This window comes from Raphanus sativus, chromosome 8 (assembly GCF_000801105.2).
Source record: "Raphanus sativus cultivar WK10039 chromosome 8, ASM80110v3, whole genome shotgun sequence".
In the NCBI taxonomy this organism is placed as follows: Eukaryota; Viridiplantae; Streptophyta; class Magnoliopsida; order Brassicales; family Brassicaceae; genus Raphanus; species Raphanus sativus.
In genome coordinates this window covers 5,111,648-5,131,432 of record NC_079518.1, presented here as the reverse complement: position 1 = coordinate 5,131,432, position 19,785 = coordinate 5,111,648, and the positions used below count along the sequence as shown (strand labels likewise).

Here is a 19,785-nt window from a genome sequence, read left to right as displayed (position 1 = left end):
CTTTGTTATTATGTTTTGTGTATAAAAGCATTACAAATGAATAGGTAAGAATGTTTATAAAGAGATTCCTCTCATTGTCCTGCCCTGTAATGGCTCCATTTATTATCAAGGCTGAGTGTCCATTCATAAGGAAGCCCTACTATGCGTGATCGCTACACCATTTGCATTTAGCTCCATTGATGAGAGTTTGCTTATTACACCAATGAACTCCAATGTCACAGATGCTGGTACAAGTCACTGAACCTTGTCATGTAGAGCTTGGGTCAAGTCACTGAAATTCACGAGAGCTTGGTACGAAGAGTCCTCTAAGATTTTCATTTTGATCCAATGTGACTATCTATATATTGAAATAAATTTAGTGATAGTTCCATTAAATTATTTTCTGTTATTATAAGGTCCACTTGCAAATTTTTGTGTATTATTGATTTTGTGAGATTATCAGAGTCTAGTAATTGCTTTTTTGGTTGTTTAGTGGTCCAATAATTGAGATAATGTCCAAAACGTTTCTTTCAATCTCGTCAAGCAAGGCCATGCTATAAACTGGAATTTACATTTTAAAAACGAACAGGCAATTAGTTTCCTTCAAATCATGTGGCTGCAAAGTATATACTTATATATATGTAAACTTCAGGACTGAAAAAAAGAACAATAGAAAGAAAACATTTTTGGTTTGTTTGTTTCGAAACTCTTCAGTTCAGGTCTCCAATTTATTTCAGCACATTGAAATCTCAGGAGAACGAAAGTTTAATGTTTTGACATCATCAGAGCAAACACAGACGAAAAACAAAATACCCTTCACAAGCTAACCCCATAAACAAGTTCTGATGATCTACAAAACGTTCAGTAATTGCCTCAACTCAGTTCAGGTCTCCATAAAGTTTCCGCACGATGAATCTTGGAAGAACGAAAGTTATGTTTTGATCATCATCGAAAGGCAATTACTAAGTATTATATAGTAAAGATTAGACGTGGATTCGCCGCAAAAGAAAAAATCATCAAAACGTAACAATAAAAAAAGAACAATTAAGTACAGCAGAAGAAGATAAAAGCTTAAACAAGCGATAAAAAGAATTGTGTGTACGTAGTAGGTTTATGACCGTATTTATATGCTACTGGAATGAGGGAGGCGAGTAAACCCTAGTTCAATCTTTGGGTCATCTCCACCCCCCCCCCCCTTTATAATGGGCCTTTGTTATTGTTTTTGGGTCTTTCAATTCCAGCCCATTATTTTCTTCCTTGAGTTATTATTCGTTTTGTAAACAGGCATTGTTTTGAAAGAAAATAGACTCATCATTCTTTATTTTATTTTTGTCAAATAACTTTGATTAAAATGAGTTTTTTCAAGAGTAAATTAGCTGAAAACCCTTAGAAAAAGTAGATACCATAGGAGGGGGGGGGGGAAATGGTAGTGATGGGAGGAAGAAAATTGGGGAGATTTAGTGTGTGGAATGCAAATAGGTTGAGTTTGGTGTGCAGGGAGTGCAATTATCATTTTTTCAATTACAAAATAAATTATTTTGACATGTTTTTTCCTAAATAACTAAAAATTATTTTGTTTTAAAGATTTAACTTCTTAAAACTGATGTGTGTTTAATGAGTTTCTAAAGAGTATTTTGTGAATTTTCATTCGCTGTCTCTTTTCATCTTCTTACTTTTACTTTTTTATTCATAGATATTTAACGAAGACTTGTATACCGAAAATGTGATTTTATAAACTTAGATAACAAACAAAACGGAGACGTAAGAATGGCAAAGCAAAGCAAAGCTGTAAGTTACAAAAAAAAAAAAAAAAAGAATGGCAAAGCAAAGCAAAGCTGATCAAGATGAATATATATACCATAAGGAGAAATAACTTGGATTTGAATATGAACCAACTTTCTTAAAGTAGCCAACCAATTTAAGTACTATTTGTTGAGAATAATAATGGGTAATAAAAGTATGTTTGTGTACTTCTATATCTCATTAACGCTGACCTACCGATTTTGTAATAAAGCTAAAAACAGAACTGAATTGTTGGTCACTTGAGAAAGCAAAGCAGAATGCCATCACATTAGCTAGGACGTAGCATTCATTAGATGTATTCAGTGAGAGAAAATTTTGTTTTAGGAGTACGTATCTATACAATTAAAAAATGACCTGTAAAAAAAGTTCATAAAACAATTAAAAAGTTAACACTCCAATGGGTGACAAAAAAATGAGTGGAAATATCTAATTTCTCTTTATTCCTTGACAACATTTGACAACATTTATAAAAAATGCGAATAATTATTTTATTTTCATTCTTTAAATTTGACACCATTTATAAGAAATATTTTTTTCCAATATTTCTTTTCATTTTTTTAGTTTAAAAAAATTAAAAAATAAATATATTCTTTATGAAATCCGGGAAAGAACAATAAAAAATAATATTCTTATTATTTTTTTTCTTCACTCTTTTCCCGGTTGTTCCATTCCTTATTGGTCACTAGTTAGAGTCTTAATATGTATACAATTTGGTTTAAAAGATACAGTACTAGACTTCCAAACAAAAACAAAAAAAAAAGAATTTCTTGAAATGGCCATGCTACTCATTACCGCCATCATGTAACCAGGACGTCTACTTTCTATACCACCCCGACACGACGCACCGCTTTTTGCAGCTTATCCAAGTCGTTTTATTAAAAGTAGCACATAAACGTTAACTTCTTTATCGCTGTAAATTTAAAGGTATCACTTTGAATGTCGAACCCATCAGATACTATCTCAGGGTAAACGTGGTGCCAACTGCAAAGCTATTGATATCTTTTGATTATGCCATGCCACCAACTCTATCAGCTGTTGCGATTCTCATTTAATAAAGTAATGAAGATAACACTATAAAAGGTAATAAAGCCACTATAAAGGATAATAGTACAAAAGAAAAAGAAAGGATAGGAAAGTACTATATTTATATGTCCATAAGTATTGCAAAGCTTTTTTGAAGTTGAAGGCATCACAAGATGGAACCAGATATGGAGAATTTGATTCCGTCCAAAGGAATTCTCAAGAACGAGGAACTCAAAAAGGTATGTTAGTCAATCAGTAGATTTTTCTTCAATTTGTTGTTCCGGTTTTTTCAACGCACTTAATCCCATCGGATTTTCGCATTAAACATGCTTGGACAAGAGTAATAGACATCCCGGAAAGTTCTGGTGTTGCACATCTTTGTTACCAAAGAAAAAAGTACTGTTGTTCGGGTTTTAAATTCTTGTTTGGTCTGCAAAACTGAACTTTAATCATGTCTGATATGTGAATGCTAAATCCGAACCAACCCATACATAATACGGTTGTTGTGAATCAATACTTTTGATACAGTACATCCTTGAAACAATGGCATATCCAAGAGAGCATGAAGAGCTCAAGAAACTACGAGAAGCTACGGTCCAAAAGTATGGCAATTTGTAAGTCTGGCTAATACAAACTCCCTTGTCCATGTTTCAATAACAATTATTGACTTTGAGCTAGTATGTTATGAGAGTCTATAAGATCACACTCCTTTTGCTTTCAAGTTTTGTAAGGTCTTTTTAGCAAAAAAAAAAAATAAAGATTTTCAAGTGTAAGCGCAACCAGTTACTTTTTTTACCATTTGTGTTCACACTAAATAAGACAATTTTGTTGGAAATACAAATAAAGATTATACTAACAACAAAGAATATGTGGTTTTTATGTGTGTAGAAGCGAGATGGAGGTACCGGTTGATGAGGGACACTTTCTATCGATGCTTTTAAAAATGATGAACGCCAAGAACACGCTAGAACTCGGTGTTTTCACGGGCTACTCGTTGCTCGCGACGGCCCTTGCATTGCCTGAAGATGGCCGTGTATGCATGCAACAATTTTATCCTTAAATTTCCAAAAAATGATAAAAACTATAAGAACTGCTAACGTTTATGAGCTCTTTGGATATATATACAGATTACTGCAATAGATATTGATAAAGAAGCTTACGAGATGGGTTTAGAGTTCATCAAGAATGCTGGTGTTGATCATAAAATCAACTTCATCCAATCCGATGGTCTTCAGGCCTTAGACAAGTTGCTGACCGTACGTACTCCTTTACAACTCTCCTACCATTATTATTATAAGTGTTAGGAAGATGTCACATTAAACGTTTTAGACATTGGTTTATACATGATGATGGACCACAGGAGAATCCAAAACCGGAGTTTGATTTCGCATTTGTGGACGCTGATAAACCAAACTACGCTAACGCCCTCGAGAGACTAATGAAGCTGGTGAAGGTAGGGGGAATAATAGCTTTTGATAACACATTGTGGTTTGGGTTTGTGGCCGAGGAAGAGGAGACTGTGCCAGTGCACATGAGGGTCAACAGAAAAGCCCTCATGGAGTTGAACAAGCAGCTCGCTTCTGATCCTCGCATCGAGGTCTCTCAAGTCTCCATTGGTGATGGTGTCACTCTCTGCAGACGCCTTGTGTGATTGAAAGAGACTCATCCAATGTTCTTGGTTTTTTTACTTAAAATCAACTTTTTAAGAATATTTTTAATTCTCTCTTGTCTCTTTAATCAAGTTCTTGTTCATTCCGTGTTGCGTTTGTGTGTGTGTGTTGGATTATGCTAAAGAATAAAGATTTGTTCCTTTTTTCATGAGATGCATGCCGAGCACAAGAATATATGAGCCGAAGTTAACAAACATGAGACAGAGTAAAGAGATACCAAAGCTTTCAAGATATGATGAATAGAGAGGCATTTATAAAAATCAATATATTAGCAAAACCCAAACATACAAACGAATGATCACACAAAGACTAAAGTAGTGTACAAACAAATAAGGAATCAGAGGTACACAAACTCTCTCTCTCTCTAGAGAAGGCAATAAAAAAGCTCTCTAACCTATACACACCCAAACACAAACTAACTTCCGGAAAAGGGATGAAAATGTTATCCAAAAATGTCAACATTTATCTCCTCCCTCTAACCAGTTTAAACCTCACAAACTCTTCTCTCTTTACTGGGTTATATAGAGGTGTGAGGATGGGTTTATCAGCATGCTAATCTGTATGGTGATACAATAAACCACATGAGGTATAACTTAAACACACAAAAAGTAAAAAGCAAGTGAAAGAAGAAGATATATAACGGCTAAACAACTTAATAACAAGAGCCTATAAGATTCTTTTACTTGTTATTTCTGGAACCTTCATGCTCACTGTGTACTTATCTTGGTTCAGTCGCTTCGTCCAGCAGCTCTGCGCAGATCCAAACTCCAAGTTCAGTTTTACTACCAAACTACCTAATCAGTCACTCTTTAACTATAGATTATAGATATACCTTCCAGCAAGAATCTGAGCGGTGTTGGATGAGTTCTTGATATTTGAAAACCTTTTGGCTCTGTTATCCTGATCCTTCTCCACACGCATTGCAGCAACTTCTTTCTCCATCGCAGCTACTTCCCTTCTCATTTTCTTCGCTTCAACTTCCATCGCCTTAGTCAATGTCTCCACCTTCTTTGCAAGCATCTACAAAAAAACATCAAATTATATCATACAAAAGATTCATTATGCACATAACAGTAAGTACATCTACCTCGATGGCATCATCCTTGTCTTTGAGACTTTGATCCTTCTCATGGGAAGCTTTCCTCAAAGAAACTACTTCTTTCTGCAGCAAATCATACAAAACACCTGGGACACTATCCTCTGTTGATGCTGCTGGAGTGTTTTCACTTTGTGTCTTTTCCTCTGAACTCTCTTTCCACCCATTAGCTGACTCTGGTTCCTTAGAGTCATCATCACAAGCCTTGTTGAAAGAATAGTTCCCAGGTCCGTTCAAGAGTGCTTTTCCCCTGTCCAAGGATCTTGTACCTCCATCAAATGACCTAGATGTTCCTTTAGCATTCTTCAGCACTGGAGCTTTCTTTGACAATGCACCGTTTGATGGAGATCCACCAAGCGACTGTCTGCGAGAGGGTCCGTTACTCATGGTCCTTGACTCGGACGTGTTCTTGATGCTGCTGCTTGAAGTTCCTTTAAGTGTCTCCTCAAGCACTTTAAGCCGCATTTGAAACTTTTCCTGCACAAACAGATACTTTAACAAGATCAACTGAGAGAAGCTTGACTAATTCATAAGATCATTTACTTTTAACTGTGCTTCGGATTTAGCAGCTCGGTCTGTTATGGCAAGCTTATCTCGAAGTTGCTGCATTTCTCCCTGCAAGGAGTTAGAGAACGTTGACATGGTTGTGACTTTGCTCACTGCAAAGAATCTAGGAGAGGGAGGGGGAGGGGGAGGGGGCATCATTAAACCTGTAGAAACCTTCTTTCTTCAAGCCATTGCTTCACAGGCATCACTTTACCATTACCATCTTTCCACTCATTTGCTACCACAGTTGCAACTCTGTTCGCTGTAACCTTTGCCCTTGCAAGCTCCCTGTCAAGAGTTTTCCTCTCTTCCTGAAAAAATACACAGCAAAATTGAATTGTTGTGACAAAGAAATTTAAAGACATTGTGAAGTGTGGTTTAGTTTACATTCATCTCTTGGAACTTCCTCTGGTAGTCCCTCACAGCGTTTGCAGCAGCACCACCTGCAAGAACAGCCTCTTCAAGCTCTTTTACTGTCTGAGTGAGCTTTTCCACGTCAGCAACCTTTTGCCTGTGCATTTTGTCTAGAATCTTGTTTTCTTCCTTCAAACATAATAAAATAATCATATACTATTGGTAGACGAATGTGATGTGTAGGTTATAAAGAATACATAAAGAATTAAGATGATAATAACCTGACAGATTTCTATTTGTTTCATTAACTCTTGGTTCTTGTTTTGAAGATCATCAACCAAGGCTGCTTTTGCAAGGGCACCTTCAACGGTCCTCTCAGCATCAAGTAAGGCAGCTTCCTTTGACTTAGTCAGACGATCCAAAGCTCTGTTGTCTTCTTGAAGCTTCCCAATCTATTCAGAAACAAAGCAGTTTTGATCAGTGGCTTGATTAAATTTTCAATATCCTCTCATACAGAGGCAGAGAGCAAGCAATTGTAAAAAAAAAAAATAGAAAAACCTCTGAACGTGCAAGCTTAAGTTCAGCTTCTAAAGGAGCAAGGATGGCTTCAATTGGAGGCATGTCATCATCCTTTTGCGCAGCGTGGACCCTTCTTAAGGTGGCTTCCGCAGCAAACTGAGCAGCCATTGATGCTTTTTTCTCCTCATTGATCTTCTTGATTTCTAGATTCTGAAAATACGGTTTATATCATTTGTACTAGAGTTTTTCTTTTTCTTTTTAAATATGAAAGGTGGAACGTAATTAAGGTAAGGAAGGACTATGAGCAATAATACTTTGTTTTGGAGACTGGACTCTGTCAACTTGAGCTTCTCATCCAACTTAACAAGCTCCTCAGTAAGCTAAAAAAAAACATAGAGGAAAAAAAGTCAATCCACGAGAAGCATGAAACACTCACTACTTGCAAGAAAGAGATGTCTACAAAAAGTCAAGAACAAACACATGATGTCATAACTGATCATAAACTATAAGTGGTAATAAAGTTTTGTATGCTATTGACTAGTACCTACTTGAGATAAATGCAACTGAACCATATTCATGATATAAATGAAATTCATCAACTAAACAAACTAAAACATAGAATATGTGATGAAAGGAACAAATAAAAGTGATGTGAAACTTAGCAAACCATTATTGATTAATTAAACCAATAGAAACGAGAATCCACCAAAAAAAAATTAGAGATGATGGAACTATAATTGAGGAAACAAAAAAGAAAGACAAAAAGAAAAGAAAATGAGACAAGAACAGCAAACCTCTTCAACAGCTTTCTCTCTCTGTCTCTCAGACAGCCTTAACGCTTTGATCTCAGCGTGTGCTTCCCCTAACTCTCGATCCTTATCTGACATAACAGAATTAAATCAAACCATGCAACAAACACACATCAATAATAAAAAGAAAGAAAAAAAATGAGAAACGATTCGACGCAAGTAGATCGAGGAAGCATTTTTTTGGAACCTCTAACTTCGTTCTCTAGTCGATTAAGCTCGACCTTCACTGGATCCGAGCCATGGAGTTGAGTGATGAACTCATTGTCGGCTGCTACGTCGTCTAAGTTCGTCCTGATTGGCCTACGTTTGGAAGAGCTTTTTCCTCCCCCGCTCTCCTTGTAAGAGGCCGACACCGTCAGTGACGGATACAACGCTGCAAGTTGCGCAGACTGCTCAGTCACCGTCGCCGATACATCTCCGTCACCGGAAACATCAGACATCTCCGATCTGATACACTAAGGATCCAAGAAAACTAGAAACCTATACACAGATAACATATGCCCTAAAAAAAGAGTATCAGCTGAATGAACAATGCAGAGTGAGAGAGAGAGAGAGAGGAAACACATACAAAAACTGAAGCTAAAGAGTTACTTGGGATCCAAACGATGCCATACGAAAGAGACTTGAGAGAACTCTTTCGTCTTCTTTTTTTTGTTTTTGTTTTTTTTGTTTAGTGAGAGAGATATACGTTTAAAAACTGTTACAGTTGTTTCTCTCTTTCTAATAGATTTGACAAGACAATCCATCATCTCTTCTTTCTTTAAACACTGATTACTTTTCAGATTAATTAATAAACAACATCCAAATTGGTACTATGTTTCCATTTTTTTAAGTAGCTTATTATACAGTGATTTGTGACGGCAGGTTTCTTATACATTAATTTTGTTTTACTATAAAAACAAATTTTATACAAAAGTGATTTTATATACGGAATAGATCAGAAATTTTGTAGAAAATAACTTATTTACTTTTTTGGCATCAGTTAGATTGACAAAAAATACTACTGTAGACACGATTTATTAGAGTCAAACTTCGGTAACATTTAATCATTTGACTAGAGACATTTTCTTGTTCTGCAGAGTTACCGAAGAAAAAGTACGCTAATTACTCTTCTTCAAAAAAAAAAGTACACTACTTACTTAGCTTTTATAAGAGTTGTATGATTTTATTCTTAGTTTTCTTTTCTTTCCTCTTTTGACATTTTTAAAAATATTTTCTTCTCCTTTTCATTTTTTAATTTCTTTTACTTTTAGACTTACCAATTATACTCTTTGGGTTGAATTTATATTGACAACGCTATCCAACTTTTTCTTTTAGATTATTTTATGCGAGTGTCATAGTTGTTGGGGTATTTATAGTTTAACATTTTTAAGTATTCTACGTTCCTCTAAGACTAAGCCACATACTCTTTTCAGATTTTTTTTTTGTACATTCTTTTTCTTTAAGATGATTTACAGAAAAGATAACATCGTTCAATCTTTATTACTCCCTCTGTTTTTATATGATGTTTTAGTATACACAACTTAATAAAATTTTACTTTTATCAAAAACAATTGAATACAACAAAAAATAGCCAAAATAGTTAATTATTATTCTGAAATATTTTAATTTTTGCTTTAATAGTTTAAAATATCATAAAAATTGGAACAAATATATTTTCTAAAATATCATATATAAGGAAACAGAGGGAGAATATGTTTCTTCTAGATATTATAAGTAATTTATATGATATATGGTGAGGTGCATCCATCCACCATTTCCTAATAAAATATAGGTAGATAATCAATACTATGATTAAAATATGTTGACGTGGTCAATATGTTCAATTGTCTGATTAGTGATTATTGGGTCGAAAAAGGTGTGATTAGTAAAGATTAGATGCTTTGCGCGTGGAAAGAGGTAAGATGTTCTATGCACCCAAAGAGGTAAGATGTTCTATGCACCCAAATAGCTTTTTCCCTTTTTCGAGGGATAATGCTTCATCTCCTTTTTAATCAAGTAAGGTTAGTTGGAATCTATCCCTTCATAAAAATCAATGGACCACGATAAGTAAAGTATATGGACTTGTATTTTTTTTTTTTTACCCGAAAAAACTTGTATTTTTACTAATGTTTTGAATCATATTCTTAGATATATTACCTAAGAATATCATCAGCGATTAAGTTAGGAACAAGATAGCTAAATGCTCTTCATAGATGTGCAAATGTGTAACAGAAGCAAATGAATGCTACTTTTTCGGTCGTATGGGTCATACAGACTTTTTGGTTACAAAACAAAGATAAAGATGTCAAGAAAACTTGCTTCACACCCTTTAATTCTATACAAAAATTTAAAGATTGAGAAATTGTTGAAGCTATTTTAGTGTATTTGTTAAATGAAGTTTATGTAGGTATATAGTCTTATAAGTTATAATACTACAAGGTAAAAAAGTAAAAGTTCCCATGAAGTTTTTGAAAATTTCTTATAAGTTGCGAACGTTTCCAAAACTAAGCAGCTGGTACAATTTCATATTCATGAGTCGGAAATTCAGCAATCTTAATTAAAAGTTTTTTTTATTAACTAGAGTTTTGTGCTCACATACCTGCCCCCATTACAGCAGTACTTGTGGAAATTGCCAGTTTGAAGTAACAACCACAAAGGGACTAAAACCCATTCGTTCTTCTGGAGATATTGCTGCAAAATACCAATACATTGGGTCTAGTTTAGTACTCGGGAATATTGTAATATCTTCTTGTTATTTTTAAAATATGGTGGGTGTTGTTTCTTTAGCTACCAACTCTACTATGACATGTGGATAACGCTTTGTCTGGAGATATCGCATAACGTCAGTCTAGAAAATTTTATGATAGGTGTTTGAGATGTAATCGGTCTAGAACCGCGATGTTACCAACTTGTACCACCACTACCACGTTATTCTTTTCTTATACTGAGGCCAGCTTTATTCCTTTCTCAAATATTATAGAGATCTATTCTTCATCAAAATTATCAGCAGATTTTATCACATATTGATCTTGTAGATTCTTACTTCTATAAACAAACATCTATAATTAATGTTTTGTGATGTATGTGGACTGAAAACGCAATATCAGACAATTTTGTACAGCTAGCTTTTTCTTGGTTTATCTAGTAAAGCCGTATTGTCACCAAGATCTTTAACGTCAACCAATAAGTTTGAAAGGAAAGGGATGATATTATAAAGTAGAATAAGGGAAAAGAGAAGCAAGCTGCATGCACCCATGTGCCGCTTGTTTGCTATGCCTCGAAGAATCAGACAACGCCAGTGGAGCGTTAGAGACTTTGATCCTAATACCACTCCTTAATGTATGCCACATCCTATCATTAATTCAAACTTAATGCAAAGTCAAACTCCAATGTTTTTCTTTTGTTAAGATTATAAGTTGAATTTTCGAAAGAACTAACAAAAAAAACTCATTTGGAAACTTTTAGGACTAGCACGAATCCAGGTTAAACCAAATAAGACTTCAAATGATTCTTGTCTGAAAGATACAACTATATTGAATTCGTAATTAGATATAGCTAAACCCAAAGCTGCAGACACATCAACTCAACCCAATGGACATGAACAAATCAAACCATACCACAAACCAGTTCAAACATTTTATTACACCTTAAGATTATGAATCAGAGAGGATCAATCTGTGCCGGTTTATTTATTTTTTTTTCCTTATTGATCCCGGTTTAGAAGCTTACTCCAAACCCGGTTAATACTTTTTAAATTTAAAATCGACAATCCGCTTAGGTTAACACTTAATCGGTTGGCGCAAATCCACTTTCATTCGAGACGGCGCGGTGTGACGTCGTCGCAGAATCAATGATCCTCTCCGTCGCCGTCAAAGCCAAGAAGAACTCTACACTCATCTCTTTGATGCTACTATCCTCCTTCTCCTCCGCCGCGTCGTCCTCGTCATCAACAGTCTCCTTGAAACCAGTAAACCTCTCTCTCTCTCTCTCTCTCTCTCTCTCTATACGACTTGATCCCTTTCCACTGTAATCATTACGATTTTGTATTGATTACTAGAGCGGGCGGTTACAACAAACTCTCGCGGCACCTGTGGAGGTGAACGGCAAGGCTCTGCATTCCGGCAAGCTTTCGACGGTGAAGCTACTTCCGGCGATCGCCGGAGCTGGGAGGTGCTTCGAGTTTCGCTCCAGATCAATCCCCGCGTCGATCGAGTTTGCTCAGGAGTCGCCTCTGTGCACAACGCTGTTGAAAGACGGTCTCAGGATCCGAACCGTCGAACACTTGTTGTCAGCTCTCGAGGCTAAGGGCGTTGATAATTGCAAAATTCGAATCGAGAGCGATAGTCCAGATGATCGGGAAGTCGAGGTTTGTTTTTACATAATAATCTCAATCATATATATATAGTAACCATTTGGTGAATCAAATGGCAAATGACTTGATTCGAATTTTAGTGAAAGTTCCACTCCAACTAACTACAAAATGGTTTAGTACATATATATATAGGCCATGCTTTTGTAACCGAACCCGAGAACCAAACCGAAAAAACCAGAATCCTTATCCGATCCAAACTGTAAGAAATTACCATTTTATAAAGTTTGAATTCGAATAGATTTGTAGTATCCGATCCAAACTGTAGAAATACCCGAACACTGTAAAAATACCCGAACAGATTTTATAAAGTCCATGAATTCGAATAGATTTGTAGTATCTGATCCAAAATGTAAAAATAATCGGGATTTCTATAGAATCCGAATTCGAATAGATTTGTAAAACCTGAATTGGATACCCGGTTAAATGAGTATCTGAAACCTAAACAAATACTTCAAATACTCAATTTCATATTTATTTTGATCCGACTGTAAAAAAAATATCTACAATCGAAATGAGTTCGATCCAAAATGGATATTTGACAAATTTATAAAATCTACTGTGGACTATTATTGACCGAACCAGGCTCATACCTAAAACGATTTGCTGAATCAATGGCAAATGGTTCAACTGGTGTTGTAGCCTTTCTAGTAAATATTTTTGTTACAGAGCCTCGGTCAATTGGTGATGTGATGAATGCATGGCAACACTAACCAAGTGACAGGTCCCTATTTTTGATGGATCAGCCAAAGAATGGGTTGATGCGATCGAAGAAGCTGGCATAAACGTAGCTCAAAACCATGGTGGGGAAACTGTGGAGAAGATGGTAGCACATGTGAACAAGCCTGTGTACGTTTGCAAGAACGATTCTTTCGTAGCTGCATTCCCTGCTCTAGAGACTCGCATCACTTGTGGTATCGACTTCCCACAGGTTCAGTCTTATATATTCATTTTGAGAAATACAGAAGAAGAAAACAAACTTCTTTCCTCACGGGTATTGACTCTGGTCCTGTGGTTTATGATGAAACACCCTACAGGTGCCTGCTATAGGCTGCCAGTGGTTTGCTTGGAAACCTGAACATGACTCTTCCTATGCAAAAGATATTGCACCGTGTAGAACGTTTTGTGTCTATGAAGAGGTTGGTCCCATCATTGTTGTTTACTTGTTTATGGGCTTTAGGATCAGTAACTTGTGTTTTCTTTATTTAAACCTATGTGTCTTGTGTGTTGCTTTTGGCAGGTGGAGAAAATGCGTGAAGCAGGGCTCATTAAAGGAGGTTCTCTGGATAATGCAATCGTTTGTAGGTAAAAGAAACTTGCATGTTCAAGACTCTGGATATAGGAAGAAAAATATATATATATTTAACTGAGACCGTCTCTGATGCAGCGCGGAGCATGGATGGATGAACCCTCCTCTTCGGTTTGATAACGAAACATGTCGACATAAGATATTGGACCTTATCGGCGACCTCTCCCTTGTAGCACAGGGCGGAAATGGAGGATTCCCTGTGGCTCACGTAGTCGCATTTAAGGCAAGTGCTACTTTAGAATCATCTTCTATTTTTCTTGACATCAAAAGAGATGAACAACTTTTCTGATAAAAATGGATTCGTCTTTAAATAAATGCAGGCGGGTCATGCACTACACACCGAGTTGGCACGTCATCTTACCATCGGCTGAGAAGAATGTGCTTGTTAGTTGTTACCAACCACATTCTAGAAGCCTTGATCTGATCCTTTTTTGTCTGCTTCGTTATCCAAACTATTCCAAAGAACCTACCAATAAGTGAATTTTATTTTCTTTCATATCGAATTTCATTACTCTAAAAGGTTTGGATGAATTTGTTTTCACAACATCCTGGACAACGTGGGGGTTTCAGATGGTGGGAGTTCAAGAATGGAGGTTCGTCTCATCTTGTTCTGATTGTTTTACTTGTATTCCCATCAAACGGACACAATCTTCCATGGTCCCTATCTTTGTGTTCGTTTTGTCTGCTCACATAAGGTCTTGATGTCATCCTTGTTCTCTTAGCATAGGGTTTGAATGCAGAAAGAAACTGATCTGATCTACATATATATAACCTATTTTATGTGCGACTGGTTTCTCACGTTTGATTGTTACGCTGTTGCTCAGAAACCGTGTGCCCATTTGTGTGAATATAAATTGCCTGATCTAATCATATGATCGCTTGATGACTTCTTGATGACTTCTTGTTCTATATCCATTAACAATGCATATGTTATTTCATAGTTTCATGTATCTCAGTGTACCATTCAAACTGTTGGAAACCTTTATTAACCAAACAAAATTCTAAATCAATGGAAAGATAACAAGGAACATTCTGCGTTGCCAAACTTTATTACAGGGAGATACACTAATCGTACACATCAGATTTGTCTGAATTGAGGAAAGCCCCTAAGTCAACACAACTTCTCAGCCTCCTTTTTCTCTACAAGTTTGATGAAATTGCGAACAATTGTCTTGCCTTCAGTTGTTATAATACTCTCCGGATGAAACTGAACTCCCTGTGAACATTTTACGTAGCAAGACTTTAAGACTTGTGTGGAAGCAAAAAGAAACATGAAACCACTTGAGTAAGTTTTTTTTTTTTACCTGTATATGCTTGTACTTCCTGTGTCGGGCCGCCATAACCAAACCATCTTCTGTCCATGCTGTAACCTCGAGTTCATCACTGGGAAATGTATCCTTTTCGATCACGAGGCTGTGATATCTACCTACAAGGAAAGGGCTGAAAGAAAAAAGAGCCAAGAAGATTTGTTTTCAGTAACAGTCACATATGATATATATATTTTCTAGAAAAACCTGAATCATACACTTACTTAGATAATCCAGAGAACAAGCCATCTTCTCCTTTCTCATCATAGTGAACCATGGAGCTTTTCCCATGCATTACACCATATGGTGACCTTACAATCTTCCCTGCAAACCAAAAAAAAGTTCATACAAAAGTGCATTTAGAGTTGAGGATCCAATTACATAAAACGTATGAGAAACCAAGTTAAATGCAAAACAAACCTCCAAATGCTTCTCCTATACACTGCAAACCCATACATACTCCAAACAAAGGAACACGTGGTCCGAGTTCCACAACAGTTTGTAAGGAGATCCCAGAGTCTTGTGGGGTACCTATCAATAGTAGGGAAGTTGTTTATCTTCTTTTTCTTCACTACAAAAATCTTGAACGATACATAACGCAGTAGGAGGCTAATATAATTTACCAGGACCAGGAGAAATCAGCACCCCTCTTGGATTTTTACTGCAACAAGGAGAGAAAGTTAGTAATGGAATTAACAACCCCTGATTAGCATATTGGTTTCTTCTTCTCACCTTTTGAGTTCCTCCACAGTAAGTTCATCATTGCGGTAAACTTCATAATGGCATCCTAGCTCTCCCATATACTAATGATTAAACAAAAAAAGATAGGTAAAGAATATAATGAGAAAGCCAAAGACATATTGAATGCACTTCACACGATTTATGTGTGGAGGTGCTTGAAGTGAGACATGATGAAACTTGTATATCCCATAGCAGCCAAAATTACACGAGATAGCTAAACAAAAACAAAGCTTTCTACATACAAACAAAAAAAAAGAACACTACTCCAGAGAACTGGATGCTTTCGACAATAAGATACACGGCTGACAAAACATAACAGAGAGAGAACAATTGCATAGTTTTGTCTATTAGCATGTCGAAACAGAGACTTAATAGTGAAAGACAAATGCATATTTGAACATAAAGTTAAGAGCTTGCAATAACTAGCCACCATGATCATAATCTTGTAAAAACCAAAACTTTTTAAAAATTATCAAATTTACTCAATTCATCGATTAATAAGATGATAAAGAGCAGATTTTGGACATAGTTTCGAGAGTCAAAACCTGGCAGAGATTGTAGGTGAAGCTGTCGTAATTATCAATCACGATGATGGGACCCTTGTGCTTATTCGAGGAGTTGACAACAGCGGAAGGCGTCGAGTTCGAATGCGCCATTTCGATCGAAGCTCTCGTAACGACATGTCCGCGACTCTTCCCCGAAAACGAAACTCCTATCAAAAGAAAGATAATATTAATCGAAGCCATTTTAATTTGAAACAGAGATTCAGCGAGAGACTTACTGGTCGGATTCGGACAGGGCTTGAAGACAGAAGAAGGGTTTAGGCGAGTGGTGGAGCTGGACTTTGGTTGGAGAAGACAAGAGGAGTTGGACAATGTAGTAGCCGCCATTGATTTGTGGGAAAACTAAAAGATCGTTCCTTTCTTTGGTTGGTTAGAGAGAGAGGAGAGGAGTTTTTATAAACAAGGCTTTGTGAGAGAACTGGGAAATGACAGGTGAAACGGTGCGTTTATGCAAACATGGACCACGTGTTTTATTAGTAGGTGAGGAGGTCCTTTGATTTTTTAATGGGTCAAACAAAGTCTATAGAATGTGTGCGTCGTCCATTCGCAGTGGATTTATATTGTCACGTACTCACCTGAGCTATGTGATGGACCAGCAGCCCAAATCTGATATTCTTGTAAATATTTTTTAGAAATTATTTGTTTCTAAGAAGATCTTCATCTCTAATAGTTAAAAGAAATTATTAGTTTAAATATTTAATTAAATTATAAGGACCAAATTATTTTTAACCGGGCTTCTGGTTCAGGTGATAAATGGTTCACGGCTGTGAGTTCCGCCATCTAGGTTCAGAACCTGGTCACTGGGGGATTTACATGCGGTCCTCCAGTACCCGAGACCGAAGACCGTTCACGGTAAGTCACATGGTGACGTCCTGGCAGCGTTTTTACTTGTTTTGCTCTCTAGTTTGGACTACTACGGTGGGGCAAAAAAAATAGTTTCTTATTTTTTATTTATTTTAAACTAAAATCTATTTGGAAGGTGAGATGCAGAACTACTGCTTGTATGTAAATATCCTCATATAGTAACGTACGTGTGACAGATTTTGTTTTGACTCAGTTTGAAGTTACTACCAATTATAGTCTTTAGAAGTCTAGGATCCGATGAGTTTCAAAAAAAAAAAGTCTAGGATCCGAGGTTTATATTTAAAATTTGAAGTCGTATTCGTATACCCGGAGATGATAAACTTGTCGTTTAATTGCAAAGGTTAGTCTTGTTGTGATCATCCTGATTCCAAACATGGTAGAAAAAATGTTTTGTGCTATGTTCTTGGTGTTGGTGAACCAGAACAGATTAAGAACCAAAACCCAAACTATACTAGAAAAAAAAAAGTTGAGTCATGTTTTGCTTTACGCATGATATCCCAAAATTCGTCGGAATCCCTGAAGAAGACACTAAATGACTGAAGCAATCGAGAAATTCATTAATGGAGCCGAAGAAGTAGCAGATGAGACAAAGGAGGAGCATGAGGAATCAGAGGAAGAGGAAGGTATCACATTAGTGGGGAGACCAGAGCACTACAAGAAAACACGCTAATACTGAGGGATATTTTCCTCGGTATTTCGTCGGAATAAGCGTATTCCGACGAAATACCGAGGAAAATGTCCCTCGAAAAAATCTCCTCGAAAATTTCATTTTCCCTTGAAATGTCTTCGAAAATTTGTGACGGAATTTCGAAGAAACACAATTCCGAGGATATTTCGAGGACTGTACTTCGTCGAAGAGGTCCTCGGTATATATTGAGGAACAACTCCCTCGGTATATACCGAGGATTATACCGAGGGAAAAGACCTACGAAAGTTTTCGAGGAAAGAGTTTCGTCGGAAAATTTCGAGGGTCTTTTTCCTCGAAAATTTCGAGGACCATTGTTCCTCGGAATATTTCGAGGGACAGTTTCCTCGAAAATTTTCGAGGGCTGCTTTCCTCGAAAATTTTCGAGGAAACTATCCCTCGGAATATTCCGAGGAAACATCCCTCGGTATATACCGAGGACAGCTGTTCCTCGGAATATATTGAAATTTTTTTTTTTTTTAAAAAATATTTTTAAAATTTAAATTCGAAAATATAAAATTAAAATTTAAATTGAAAACATATTATTTAAAATTCAAAGTAATACAAAACAAAAGAAAACATTTAGAGTTTTTAAAAGAAATTAAACTACGGGGTTTGGAAGTCCGAGTCTGGCATGGTCGGGAAGTCCACGTTGGCGTTCGGGTTCATGCTCCTCATCATCGCCATCATTTGCTCGTTCAGCTTCCTCTGTGCCTCCCAGCCCGCCTCTTGACTCGCCACCATGGACTCCAGCGCGGATATGCGAGCATCCTTGTCCCTCATCTGACTCAGAAGGACTTCTTGATCAACATAGGACGATGGTGGTGCAGAAGCAGACGGAACGGAGGGAGACCGACGAGCCAAACCGAACAAACGGTCCTTCTTCTTTGGAACCGACTGAAAAAGAAAGTGTCAAATTTAAATAATATAAAAAATGGATTGAACTTTAAAAAATGAACTTACCGCTTCAACGATTTGGTTGATCCGAACCCGAGGCAAGCCGGTCGATCCCGTCGAATCGTCATCCTCGGTTTGAAGCTGAAACACTTCCTGTTCCATCTGACTGTCGATGAGGGTGACCACATCCCTCACAACACCATCATCAATCTCGCCGGTCTTCTTGTTGGTATACACCGTCTTTATTAGGCGGAGATGATCAACCGGCTCCCCCTCATTTTCTTCCGCCTTGAAAAAAACATAAATTAAACAAACATTAGTAATTAAAAGAAATGCACAAAAAAATATTAGAATCTTAAATAATATAATAAAAACCGACAAGCTTACCAAGCGATCCCCCAGACTGGCTAAAGATTGAGCACCCAAGTTATGGACGTACATGCCCTTCCCCTTACGGTCGCTCTTGCGGTTGGTGGAGTTGGTGGAAGAAGTTGCTCTCACTTCGTTCTTACTCCAATGCACATCCAACTCCCGCCAGACCGTCGGGTCCATCCCCTTTGGAACCTTTAAAAAAAAAATTGTTAAATAAATAAAAAAATATTTTAAAAAATTAAAAAATTGTTTCATAAATAAAAACAAACCTTGTTTATTTCCCACTTCTTCTTCCACGAGTGCATCTGCTTCCCATAGTTGTCCATAACTTTATGGACGAAGTGGTAATAGATAAACAACGTATCATCGGCATTCCAGTTGAATTGTTGCTGAAAATAAAACACAATTAGTAGAAAATTAATATTAAAGATTAAAAAAATAAGTAAAAAATAGAATACTTACCGCAAACTGTTGAAACCACATATGCTGCTTCTCGAGAGGGAAGTCGGTGAAAGTCGGATGTCCATTCTCGAGGGACGAGTACATCATACTGTTGATCCATCCACTGATCCCGTTCCCGGATCGGTCGAACCTAATAAAAAGAATTAATTATTTAAAATGAATCAAATTTTAATGAAAAAAAATAGGTTTAATTACCATGTCTGACCCCGTCCGCGTGGATACTGAGTGAGATATGGAAGATGGTCACGACCCGGCTGTCGAACAAACTCCGCAACTCTCAGAAGTGCCGGATGAGCAGGAGCAGGAGCAGGAGCAGGAGCAGGAGTGGGTGCCACACCGGGAGCGGGAGGAGAATGAGAGGGAAATGGAGAGGGAGATGTCTGGTAGGAGCTGTAGGGCGATGCGGAACCCGAAATGGAGCCGCTCCCCGAACCA

General features: G+C 36.9%; 4 protein-coding genes and 2 non-coding genes across 8 annotated transcripts; 2 read left to right on the top strand and 4 right to left on the bottom strand.

Moving 5' to 3' along the window:
- Positions 1-683: 683 nt before the first annotated feature.
- Positions 684-769, bottom strand: LOC130499276 (small nucleolar RNA Z159/U59). The gene has a single exon (XR_008938156.1). It is a non-coding gene; the product is annotated as a small nucleolar RNA Z159/U59 (small nucleolar RNA).
- Positions 770-849: 80 nt separating this feature from the next.
- Positions 850-936, bottom strand: LOC130499277 (small nucleolar RNA Z159/U59). Its single transcript, XR_008938157.1, has one exon. It is a non-coding gene; the product is annotated as a small nucleolar RNA Z159/U59 (small nucleolar RNA).
- Positions 937-2,968: 2,032 nt separating this feature from the next.
- LOC108822083 (putative caffeoyl-CoA O-methyltransferase At1g67980) lies at positions 2,969-4,623 on the top strand. Of its 2 annotated transcripts, none has more exons than XM_018595102.2 (5): positions 2,969-3,044; positions 3,334-3,407; positions 3,694-3,838; positions 3,933-4,061; positions 4,166-4,623. In XM_018595102.2, the coding sequence occupies exons 1-5, from the start codon at positions 2,979-2,981 to the stop codon at positions 4,454-4,456; spliced, it is 705 nt and encodes a 234-aa protein (XP_018450604.1). In that variant the 5' UTR covers positions 2,969-2,978; the 3' UTR covers positions 4,457-4,623. The 2 variants fall into 2 exon arrangements, with proteins under 2 accessions (XP_018450604.1, XP_018450603.1); XM_018595101.2 differs by having other exon boundaries at positions 3,334-3,419.
- A 102-nt stretch (positions 4,624-4,725) lies between these two features.
- On the bottom strand, positions 4,726-8,521 carry LOC108819289 (microtubule-associated protein 70-2). Of its 2 annotated transcripts, XM_056992482.1 has the most exons (13): positions 8,368-8,521; positions 7,987-8,279; positions 7,785-7,870; positions 7,305-7,370; positions 7,030-7,200; positions 6,753-6,923; positions 6,505-6,660; positions 6,282-6,428; positions 6,115-6,186; positions 5,563-6,048; positions 5,308-5,495; positions 5,159-5,225; positions 4,726-5,032 (listed from the first exon to the last, which is right to left on the bottom strand). In XM_056992482.1, the coding sequence occupies exons 2-12, from the start codon at positions 8,237-8,239 to the stop codon at positions 5,204-5,206; spliced, it is 1,818 nt and encodes a 605-aa protein (XP_056848462.1). In that variant the 5' UTR covers positions 8,240-8,279; positions 8,368-8,521; the 3' UTR covers positions 4,726-5,032; positions 5,159-5,203. The 2 variants fall into 2 exon arrangements, with proteins under 2 accessions (XP_056848462.1, XP_018447799.1); XM_018592297.2 differs by having other exon boundaries at positions 4,726-5,225.
- A 2,868-nt stretch (positions 8,522-11,389) lies between these two features.
- On the top strand, positions 11,390-14,257 carry LOC108819770 (probable UDP-3-O-acyl-N-acetylglucosamine deacetylase 1, mitochondrial). The gene is made up of 7 exons (XM_056992760.1): positions 11,390-11,748; positions 11,839-12,147; positions 12,875-13,081; positions 13,188-13,289; positions 13,391-13,455; positions 13,538-13,682; positions 13,780-14,257. Exons 1-7 carry the CDS (start codon positions 11,632-11,634, stop codon positions 13,828-13,830), a joined length of 996 nt encoding a protein of 331 aa, XP_056848740.1. The 5' UTR covers positions 11,390-11,631; the 3' UTR covers positions 13,831-14,257.
- Positions 14,258-14,417: 160 nt separating this feature from the next.
- LOC108823052 (anthranilate synthase beta subunit 1, chloroplastic) lies at positions 14,418-16,479 on the bottom strand. The gene is made up of 8 exons (XM_018596279.2): positions 16,289-16,479; positions 16,053-16,219; positions 15,499-15,569; positions 15,390-15,427; positions 15,187-15,297; positions 14,991-15,090; positions 14,764-14,899; positions 14,418-14,675 (listed from the first exon to the last, which is right to left on the bottom strand). Exons 1-8 carry the CDS (start codon positions 16,395-16,397, stop codon positions 14,571-14,573), a joined length of 837 nt encoding a protein of 278 aa, XP_018451781.1. The 5' UTR covers positions 16,398-16,479; the 3' UTR covers positions 14,418-14,570.
- Positions 16,480-19,785: the final 3,306 nt, after the last annotated feature.